The sequence below is a fragment of the Anabrus simplex genome, chromosome X (genome assembly GCF_040414725.1).
Source record: "Anabrus simplex isolate iqAnaSimp1 chromosome X, ASM4041472v1, whole genome shotgun sequence".
Taxonomy (NCBI): Eukaryota; Metazoa; Arthropoda; class Insecta; order Orthoptera; family Tettigoniidae; genus Anabrus; species Anabrus simplex.
In genome coordinates this window covers 171,680,386-171,692,394 of record NC_090279.1, presented here as the reverse complement: position 1 = coordinate 171,692,394, position 12,009 = coordinate 171,680,386, and the positions used below count along the sequence as shown (strand labels likewise).

The window sequence follows — 12,009 nt, the reverse complement described above, 5'->3', positions numbered from 1 at the left end:
GTCTGCACCATCATTAAAATTGCCTCCATATTTCGATATTCTTCGGGATAGAAAGGGAAAAATTTAAAGCTCTTGGAAGTTTTCCGCCCGTTACAGGCTAAGTCGTAAAATTTTGCCAAATTTCAGTTTTCTTTCTCGACTGGCAGATTATGCCGCAATCTGGGTTTTCAGTGAGAAGTGTAAAAAGTAGAACTTTCAAGATACTAAACCAAAAAATATGCAGATGATCATTATTACCCCTTAAGCGTGTAGCTGTACGAAAATTTCGACAAAATAGTCTATGTACAGGCACACAGTAGTTACGATTTTATTTACATAGATAAATAAGGAACCTGCTCCACGTACAACACCTTTTGGGCTATATCCGCTGGACTTAACCGGAAAAACGGACCGTTTATGATATCTCCCTTATTAATCCTCCTGTCGAAAAAATGCACATGAAAAAAAGTTTTAGAGATGGAATTCCATCATGTTTGGTCGATTTCCAGTCAGGTTGGTCTTGTACTGTATATATTCTGGAAGAGTAAAATCACCATTTCGGTTCCCTATAAACCGCCAGTCCATTCCGGGAACATGAAATGTTATTGACGATTAACACCTACCGTTGGACAGGTGGATGTTAATATAAAGTTTGACTCAAATATCTTCAGTAGTTTTCAAGTTGTAAAACATACGCTTTACACGCACCCGCTCTTGAGTTAAGTCCGGTGGGACTTGTACCGGAAAACGGTCCGTTAATGATATCTCCCTTATTAATCCTCGTATTGAAATGATGCACATGAGGAAAAAGGCCTAGAAATGAATTTCCATTACGGCAGCTAAATTTACATTAAGTTTGGTTGCAAAATGACGGTTTCGGTTTCGTATAATCCCCCAGTCAATTCAGGGATTCAGAAACAATACTTGCCCTAAAACCTACCAAAGGACAGATGGATTCTAAATATCAAGTTTGGTGGAAATATATCCAGTAGTTTCCAAGTTTTAGACAAACAGACAAACAAACAAACAGACAGACACCAAAACAGAATATATGCCGATGGTCATTATTACACCTGAAACGGATAACTGTACGGAAATTTCGCCAAAATTTTCAATGTACAGACATACTCTAGAAGTGTAGACCTTTATTTCGATAGTTACTGCTTTGCAACTGTACGACGTATCTACAAACGGACTTCACCATCAGACGCCCCTTTCAGTGCTCTACATGGTTGGTCCTATGACATCTTCTCGTATCTCCTTTATTTATGGGTTAGATTGAGTTAGAGTCATTGAATGGGGTGAAATCTTGTACAGTTTTTGAATGCTACTTTATATTTTTGATTCTCATGTGACAGCTAGAATCATAAAATTTGGCTATAACATTGCCAATGGTCATGTCAATGTGCGTGCCGAATGTCATGATTCTACCTTTCCTATAAGTGTGCCAAATGATAACATATACGTGTAAAAGTACAAAATCAACTTGTGTTTAATGTATTAGGGATAGAAATACGACGAAAAGTCACAGGACAAAAGTTGTAGATCTCTCCAAAATGAAACGCAATTTGCTTTGTGACTTTTGATACGACTTACTGATTAGCCACCAATTACCCCGAAACGAAGGTCTGCACCGCCGTTAAAATTGCATCCATATTTCGGAATTTTCCTGGGCCAGAAGTTATACATTTGCATAGCTTAGAATATTTCCTCAAAGGAAAGAGTGTACAGCATTCGGGATTAGCACTCGCATACATACGTGGTAATTAAGGAAGAAAGTAATACAGTTTAGTAAGTTGAAATTAATAGAAAATAGATTATAACAGAGGACATCCGGATGACGACAAATATATAAATACCAAGTGAATGTATTGGAAAATCAAATGCTCCTCAATAAATTATGCCGGAGTGAGTTATGGATATAAGAAAGCGGTAATCGGAGAGAAATTTAGGCGCAGGGATTCTTAGGTAATCAGATAAGAAGATGAATATTTGTGTTATTACTTATGCTATTCGAGGACGGTTATAACCTCCAATGATATTCCGCCAATATCCCGCAGAATGGCCGATTGACGACTCTCTTGCTTTCTACCCAAGGAACAACCACGAATTTAAAGGAATGATGAGGAAAATGACAATACGTTAATTCCCTGCTGGCAAGCAGTCAGAGACGTTGCCATGGTAACCCATATATTCGTTATCGCTCTGTCGGTCCCTCAATGCCGAGCATGGTATCGGCAGAAAATAGTAAATTTCTCCGTCATTTGAAGAGTAAGGTAAATTATGAACACAACGAAATTTGTTTGTGATGAAGAGACCTTTCACATACGGTCCACAGAGTTTGCAGAAAATCAATAGTATAAGAGAAAATGGAGGAAGACCGTTGTGGTTTTCCTATAGACCCCCGTCTTTTCAAAGATTTTAAAATGATATGCATATCGAAACCTTCCCCGGGGTGAGTATACTCTAAATATGAAGTTTGGTTGAGATCTATCCAGCCCTTTCGACGTGATGGTGGAACAAACAAACATTTTTATTATTTTTATTTTGCTAGTTGCTTTACGTCGCACCGACACAGATAGGTCTTATGGCGACGATGGGACAGGGAAGGGATAGGAGTTGGAAGGAATCGGCCGTGGCCTTAATTAAGGTACAGCCCCAGCATTTGCCTGGTGTGAAAATGGGAAACCACGGAAAACCATTTTCAGAGCTGCCGACAGTGGGGTTCGAACCTACTATCTCCCGAATACTGGATATTGGCCGCACTTAAGCCAAACAAACAAACAAACAAACAAACAAACAAACAAACAGAAACGAACAACTTTATTTATAAGATTATTTTTATACCACTCCCCTCGCCCCCTGCCAAAAGGGTGCTAGGGGTGTCTTACCCTCACGCGGTTTGTCTCCTGATACTAATTGATAAGTGTACCACGTTTGGTGAAATTGCTCCAGTGGTTTAGGAGGAGATGTGTCATATACACACCCACACCCACACACCCACGCACACACATACATCAATTTTTATATATAGTAAGAAGAAGAAGATAATATTTTTATATGTAGTTTTTCGATTAATTTTATATCTCACCCCCTTCGCTCCCCACTTGGATTTGCAAAAAATCCGGAGTAATACTATTCATCTCAGAGACCCTGAAATCTATGGATTCGAAACTGTTTTTAATTATTTCTATATCTCACCCCACCCCCCCACCCTTTGCTCCCAACCTAAAAGGGGGCTGGATTTTAAAAAAATTCTAGAGTATCACTTTTCAACTCAGCGACCCCGAAAACTATGAATTCGACACTATTCTCGATTATTATTGTAACTACCACCCCCCTGACCCTCTCCCTTAAGGGTGCTAGGGATGGCTTACCCCCCACAGTGATCGTCTCCCGATAGTAAGTGATTCGTGTACCAAGTTTGGTTGAAATTGCTCCAGTGGTTTAGTTGGAGATGTGTCATTTACACACACACTTCCATTTCTATATATAGTAAGATTTTTACACTCGTTCTTCACCCCCTTTCCATCCCCGCCCAAAGGAGTCCTATGAGTGCCTTACACAACAGTATATTTTTTTCCCAGATATTAAGTCTTATTTGTACCTATTTTGGTTGACAGCTATGCCCAAACGTACATGCATAATCTCACTGCTCTAGAATCCTGGAGCTGACGTTGCCATGGTTACGGCAGTTCATTTCTTTATCCGATTCCTAGAGCAGGGGTAGTGTGGTGCCAATATCTCCGTAACGGTTGGTTTTAGGGCCTTAAAACATGGTTTTCGGGCCCGTAGGGCTTACCGAGTTTTGTTCTTTGCGTCAAGAGGATTAAATTGAGCTTTGTCTCGTCCTTATACGACAAATTCGATATTTTGCCTATAATAGTATAAGAGAAAATGGAGGAAAACCGTTTTTCCTATAAAACCCCCGTCTTTTCAAAGATTTTAAAATGATATGCATATCGAAACCTTCCCCGGGGTCAGTATACTCTAAATATGAAGTTTGGTTGAGATCTATCCAGCCGTTTCGACGTGATGGTGGAACAGACAAACAGACAGACAGACAAACAGAAACAATTTTATTTATATAGATATAGATATATCAACAGCATCTAAATGAAATGTAGAGAAAAATTCACCCATTTTGAGTTCGCATTACAACTCTGATCAGTATCAACAAAGGTATATATAGCTCCAACATCACTGACTTCAGACAAGAAATCGGAATCAAAATCTGGACAAATTTCAGTACATTTTAAAGAAATAATTATTCTTCAAACCCATAAAATGTAACATCTTTCAAATGTAAAGTCTCTAGTTTCTTAAAAATAATAACATCACTGAAGCAATAAACGTTTATACAGACAATTTATTGCAGCATTGTAAAAGCTCCTTATGTCAGATTACAATTCATTCATTCCGAAGGCTTGAAATTTGATGTCTTAATTAATACTCCACAGCAAAATCCAGAGTTAAGCCCTTCAGGCAAGTAACTCAATGTTGAAAATATCTTAGGAATATGAGCTACGAATTTTAGGTAAATAAAATATAAATAAAATATGAGAATGTATTCCTTGTTTACTCCTAACAATTACAATCCTTTTCTTAATCATCGTTATCCGGCCGATTAGATTAGCAGTTTGACTTTTTCTACCTCTACGAACGCTAATGTTAGTCAATGCATTGTTCCACTTAAGCCCTTATAACTACATTCGATCAGGATTTTTCTTTAAATCAAAAAATTCCTAAGGGTATTGCACCAAGGAACAAGGTACAGAAATAGTTTTGTAAATAAGTAAATTTGGCTAGGATTTGAATCAAAAAAGGAACGAAACAAGCGATTTTAGACTGTTTTTCCAGAATATAAATTTAAGCTAGGAGTGATTTTAGAAATTCGATTTTTTAGTTTGATAGAGCCATCCTAGAATCACAACTTGAAATATTTTCGGGCTCTTTAGCCCTTCAACACAATTGAGGAAATCAGATAATTTTACGTTTTTCACATATGGGGGCCCCTACTTTTTCTGCTAAGAAATGTTTTCAATATTACAAAAATAATTTGGACGTAATAATAATAATTAATAATTTCGTGTGGCTATTTCTAGCCGAGTGCATCCCTTGTAAGGCAGACCCTCCGATGAGGGTGGGCGGCATCTGCCATATGTAGGTAACTGCGTTTTCTTGTGGTGGAGGAGGATAGTGTTGTGTGTGGTGTGTTAGTTGCAGGGATGTTGGAGACAGCACAAACACCCAGCCCCCGGGCCATTGGAATTAACCAATGAAGGTTAAAATCCCCGACCTGGCCGGGAATCGAACCCGGGACCCTCTGAACCGAAGGCCAATACGCTGACCATTCAGCCAGCGAGTCGGACATTTGGACGTCAATTTTGACATTGCACCATAAGTTTCAACAATGGTAAATTAGTTTTTAGCGCTTCATTAAAAGCTACTATAAATAGATCACTTTAACCCTGGAAGACGTAAGCTATTGAGATATGGTGTGAGGGAGGGGGGTTGGTCAAGGGTGTCCCGTATGCTGTTAAAACGGGACAGTATTTGACACTTCCAGTTCTTTCTTCAATTTGCTTTACGTCGGACCTACACAGATAAGTTTCATGGGAACGAAGGGTTAGAAAAGGGCTGGCAGTGGGAAGGAAAGGACCGTGGCCTTAATATAGGTACAGCCCCAGCATTTTCCTGGTGTGAAAGTGGGAAACCATGGAGACAGTGGTGTTCGAAGCACTGCCTCCCGATTGCAAGCTGATGGCTACGTGACCCATACCGCACAGGCCACTAGACCTTCAAATACGGGAAATCCCGTATAATTTGGGGCACCTGGCAACCCTAGTTGAGGACTAGATTATTTGCGGGGATTCCCCGAGAGAGAGAGCTCTGAAGTCTTATCAGCGGAAAGTGGTGTCCTGACCACGCCAACTGGTAGACAACAGATAGAGTGACGTCAGCATCAGGAGGCCGCAAACAAGAGAAGGTGATTAATGGCGGAGCGAGCCTGCCGGGGATATTGACTGAGCGGAAAGAGATTGGATCCGCCTCCTAAACCACTTACTTGCTAGCTGGAATCAGCGAGCCGAACCATCCCAGCGGCTCGCTTAAGAGCTGAGTCTAACCAACACGTCTAGCATATTGTGCAGTGCTCACATTCCTTGCGGTGTGAAATAACTTGTCCTACTCCGACTCTCATGGCGTTCAGTTCCTTAGATATTTATTTTCCCTACAATATAGAAGTCTCTCTCGACTTGTTCTTACGAGGGTTTATCAATAATGAAAGCCTGAGGCTTTTCACAAATGCTTATTACTCTACATTAACATTTACTTAATATTTATCGAGCAGTCCCACTTCCGCTTGAATCCCCTACATGATGAAGGTCATTCCTTGTCAGGTGATTAAAAACTTCCCACATTTCGTGAGCAGTCTTAAATCAAATGCCCCGGAGATTTGCCTTCAATGGCGTAAATAATTAAAACTCACAAGGAGCGAGATCAGGGTTATAAGGCGCAGGGTTCATTCACTTACATTTTATAATAGATGCAATATCTCTGCATTTATTCGAGGGAAATTTAATCCATATCTGTAGCTCTTTAGTTTTTAATTAAATGAGACCAGTTTGGCTCATCAATTGTAACTACATCTGAAGAATACTGAAATTTTTAAAGAGAATCGCCTACTTAAATTCAGAAATATGAAGTGAAAAACATGGATTGATCCTTTGTTCATTCATTGGCCAAGAGATTAAATACTGCGAGCGAAGAAGAATATCATGCATGGTACAGAGAAATGTTGCGCTCATATGTCACACTCATCAGGGGGATTGGAGCATAGACCTATTTTCGAAACTGCAATTTTTTTTAAAATCAAGTACTGGAAACATTTGAACTGATAGAAACACGTTCTCTTCTACGAAAATCATTAACAACCACTAACAAACTTACACATTATAATATATTCAACATAACTGCAGTTATTCGAGGTAAATTTTACTCATAGGTCTGAACACTTCAGTTTTTAATTAAGTGTGGCCATTTTGTAAACTATAAGTATTTCTCTTCAAATCTACAATTTTTTTTTCGAAACATCAGGTTTGATTTAATCAAGACTTGAGGCAAATAACTGACGTGATTATTGCTATATGTGGTGAATTCTAAAGAAATCCTGAATGTCTTCTTTTCAGTGATTTACCGTGTGGTTGCACCATAAATACGCCTCACGGTCATGGCCATCCATCAACGGTCACTAATTTCACATGACCGTCAGTCATAAAATTTATTTATGTCACATTGGTACAGATATGTAAGAATATATGATATTTCAGGTGGACTTACACTTTAAAACTGGCAGTAGGCTGTCATTATTCTAACGGTGCCCGACTCGTTGGCTGAACGGTCAGCGTACTGGCCTTCGTTTCAGAAGGTCCCGAGTTCGATTCCCGGCCGTGTCGGGGATTTTAACCTTAATTGGTTAATTCCAGTGGCACGGGGGCTGGGTGTATGTGTTGTCTTCATCATAATTTCATCCTCATCACGACGCGTAGGTCGCCTACGGGAGTCAAATATAAAGACCTGCACCTGGCGAGCCAAACCCGTCCTGGGATATCCCGGCACTAAAAGCCATACGACATTTCATTTCATTCTAACGTTTTGAGATTTCCATAGATTTACCTATTAAATTGTTTTCGCTGTTTCTGTTTCTCATAGTAACGCCTATTATGCTGTTTTTGTTTCTTTTTAATTCATTCGTAATTCACTTTTCTCCTTTCAACTCTTAATTTTGCACGCTTTGGTTTAATCTTAATAAAATCTTCCTCTTCCATTATTCAGTTTGTTATTCTATACAAGTAACCACAACGACAGCGAGTCAACATAGCGCCATCTTACAACAGAGTATGTGTGTGACGTCACAGATTTAGCAAATATTTTGCCTGATTTTGAAGCGCTATTTGAAAAAACTACGTTTCAGATTTCCAATTTTGTTCTTGCAACAAGTAGCCCGCTCTTTTATCTGTCAGTGGAATCATTAAACACAATCGTAATTTAAATACCCTGGGCGATTACGCGTTCTACCCAGACACTAAAAGCGTCCTAACATTTTTCCTTTTACGTATCCAATGTCGAGGAACGTAAGTCTACGTTAAAAGTGAAGATCTCTTTATTGTATACATCTCATTAAAATGTCTATTATTATTGCAATCATCACCATCTATATACATTCTATGTTGGAGATACGAGTCTTCAAGTTTAAAGGTGGAGGATGACCATTTCTTGTTTAGAATTTCACAGTAGAACGAACTCTTACCTTCTTGGAGGATCACGCTCCGTATTGTAACCTGCATTGAGAATTGAAGATCTTTTTACCTAAAAGAGTGTAGGCTACCTTCAAAAGACCCATCACGAGACAGGGAATACAACCCTTTCTGCACAATTGGCATGCGTGTAGCATAACCATAGGCGTTCGTTACTTAGTGCCAGAAATTTCACGCGGTAATTAGTCAGAATGTAGTCCATTCGACTCGTTCGCTGAATGGTCAGCGTACTGGCCTTCGGTTCAGAGGGTCCCAGGTTCGATTCCCGGCCGGGTCGGGGATTTTAATCGGTTCTGATTAATTCTTCTGGGTTGGAGACTGGGTGTATGTGTCCGTCCCAACACCCTCCTCGTCATATTCACACAACATACCACACTACCAACCACCACAGAAACACGCAATAGTGATTACATCCCTCCATATAGGGTTGGCGTCAGGAAGGGCATCCGGACGTAAAACAGGGCCAAATCCACAGGTGTGGGTGGAAAAGGCTGTAGCAAAAGAAGAAAGAAAAATTAGTAAGAATGTAAACGAATATCAAGTACGAGTCTTCAAGTTTAAAGGTGGAAGATGATTATTTCTTGTTTAGAATTTCACAGTAGAATGAACTGTTACCTTCTTGGAGGATCACGCTCCGTATTGTAACCTGCATTGAGAATTGAAGATTTTTTACCTAAAAGAGTGTAGGCTACCTTCAAAAGACCCTTCACGAGACAGGGAATACAACCCTTGGTGCACAATTGGCATGCATGTAGCATAACCATAGGTGTTCGTTATGTAGGGCCAGGAATTTCGCGCTGAAATTAGTCAGAATGTAGTCCGATTCGTTCAGAGGGACCCGGGTCCGATTCCCGGCCGGGTCGGGGATTTTAATCGGTTCTGATTAATTCTTCTGGCTTGGGGACTGCGGTATGTGTCCGTCCCAACACTCCCCTAATCATATTCAGACAAGATACCACACTACCAACCACCACAGAAACACGCGATAGTGATTATATGCCTCCATATAAGGCTTGCGTCAGAAAGGGCATACGGCCATAAAACAGGGCCAAACATATGTGCGACGCAGTTCGCATCCGTGACCCCACAGGTGTGTGAAAAGGTGGTGGCAAAAGAAGGGAGAAGAATTGGTCAGAATGTAAACGAATATCAAGTACTCTCTTGCCTGCTCTTCGGTTGTATAGGGAAAGTTGTATAAATGGTAGGGGTCATAAGAGCCTTTATTACAAATATATATTCGAATCGTATGGCAAGATCATCGTATGGGCAAGGGAAACGTGATACTCGTTAGTATTCTAACCTACTTAAAATGAAAATCCACAGCCTGTTTCCAGTCCTTCGATCGGGTCAGGAATGGAATTAATGAAGCCCAGTCTAGTGGCGAGGATAGGAATTGTGCCGGCTGCCGATGCCTGTCGCACTCCACTGGGGCAATGATTAGTGACTGACAGATGAAAGGAAATGATATTCGAGAGTGTTGCTTGAATGAAAGATGACAGGGAAAACTGGAGTACCCAGAGGAAAACATTTACAATCTCCGCTTTTCCGCTGCCAATATTCTAAACTACTACTGTAAAATAGTCCTGGCCCTGGTATAAACTGTACTGTTCAAATCTGCACTTATTTTCCGAATCATCAGGTATGATTTAGCTGCCTCTGTGGATCCGTGGTAGAGTGTCGGCTTCCGGATCCCAAGATAGCGGGTTCAAACCCGGCAGAGGTAGTCGGATTTTTGAAGGGCGGAAAAAAGTCCATTCGACACTCCATGTCGTACGATGTCGGCATGTAAAAGAACTCTGGTGATACATTTGGTATTTACCCGACAAAATTAATTAAATCTCAGCCATAGACGCCCAAGAGAGATCCGGTTTACTCTAGGTCCGCTAGATGGCAGACAGAGTAAACCGGAACGTCGAAATTGACGAGCAGACAGCCAGATGGCGTCAAATCGAAATGTCTGCAAACGGTAGCTGAGGCCATACGATTATTGTTGTTATTATTATTAGGTATGATTTACCGAAGATTTTCTATGCACTAGTGCAAAATAACTCATTGACAAAATTATGTGATTATTCCTACATGTGGTGAATTCTAAAATGTCTTCTTTTCAGTGGTGGATTGTCTGGTTACACCATGGGGCCCATGGTCTCATTGCGATGTTGACTGCGGTACGGGAAGGATGATGAGATCACGAACTGTCCAGAGGCAACCTGAAAATGGTGGCAAGCACTGTCCGTCCCTTGTACAGAAACGTGGATGTCAAGTCTCTCCATGTCCTCATACCTCGAGAAGTGCAATCACAGGTATGTAAGGTTTTATATTAATGTTCTCCTCAAAGCCAAAGATTGTTCATACATATTTATACATGTTAAATTCCGGTCATATGAATTAAAATACTAGTGGGCCACATCCATGCTTATTGCATCCGCTATTGTTTACAGGCTTTTTCATTAAACGCTATTCACGCTGCCTGCGAATCAATTCGGCATTTCATTTTACTCGACTAGAAGGCAGAGATTTTCTAATTCTATTAAGCGATCTAAACAGAAATCCTTTTATACCGCTGCGTACGACGTTTTACCGTCCACTACGGATCATCTCAACGATTAGCGTCACGCCTCCACTCTGCTAAGTTGTACCATTCCAGATAATAATATGTCCAATGGATTATCCCCCTTACTATTTAATTGAGTTCTGAAAAGAGTGATTAGGATCTGGCAAAATGAAACTAAAGATATAAATATTGGTAAATGTATCCAAAACAAAATTCACCTTACTTGCCTAGCATTCGCTGATGACATTGTTATCCTTTCTAACAACAGACAGGAAGCAATCCAGGCAGTAGAAAAACTCCATGAAATAGCAGCCAAATCAGGACTTCAAATTTCTTATGAAAAGACGAAGTATACAGAAAGGACTAGATCAGATTTCAACAATAAACCATTAATCACCAAATATGAAAATATCGCTCAAGTAGACAAATTTATGTATCTAAGTGAAATTATTGAACCAAAATGGTTAAATCAGCAAGCTAACAAAGAAAGAATTGAAAAACCTCAAAGAGCATACAAAATTACTTGGAACAGATACAATAAAAGAATTAGATCAAAAAAGGCAAACTTACGACATTATAACACAGTAGTTAAACAGAAGCACATTATGCATCTGAAACTATTATAATTGGTGGCAGATCTCGAATAAATGTGATCGAAAAACAAGAAAGAGAAAAATCCTCAAGAAAATCTTAGCACCAAAGTCCGAAATTGGAATTTGGATGAAAAAGAAATCACATGAAATCTACCACGTTACAGAAAAAATCACTGATACAATAACGAAACGACGATTACAATTTTATGGTCACTTATATAGAATGGATAATAACAGGCTCACGAAGAAAATTTTAAATATAGCCTTATCAATGAAAAAATCACAATAACTGGCTAAAAGAAATCTGTGAAGACCTAAATGACATTGGCATTAATAAGGAAACAATTCAAGATAGAATAAAATCCAGAATTTTAATTCACGAACACAAATTTTGTGCGAAGCTCAACTGACTGAATACAGGAGGGACTGAGCAACGTATAAAGGAACACAGCAAGAGGAAGAGAAGAAGAAAAACCGAAAATCGTGCGAATAAGTTCAATTCCGCTCCTTATTTGGACATAGCGAATCAAGAAAAAAAAGAATTTGTGTCCAATCCTTGCTCAGT

General features: G+C 39.7%; 1 protein-coding gene across 1 annotated transcript in view; it reads left to right on the top strand.

Moving 5' to 3' along the window:
• The window catches only part of LOC136886751 (somatomedin-B and thrombospondin type-1 domain-containing protein), a 326,490-nt gene that overhangs the window by 221,141 nt on the left and 93,340 nt on the right, over window positions 1-12,009 (top strand). The window contains exon 2 of the mRNA XM_067159556.2: window positions 10,409-10,600. Coding sequence (XP_067015657.2) covers window positions 10,409-10,600 — 192 coding nt within the window. The remainder of the gene's footprint in view (window positions 1-10,408; window positions 10,601-12,009) is intronic.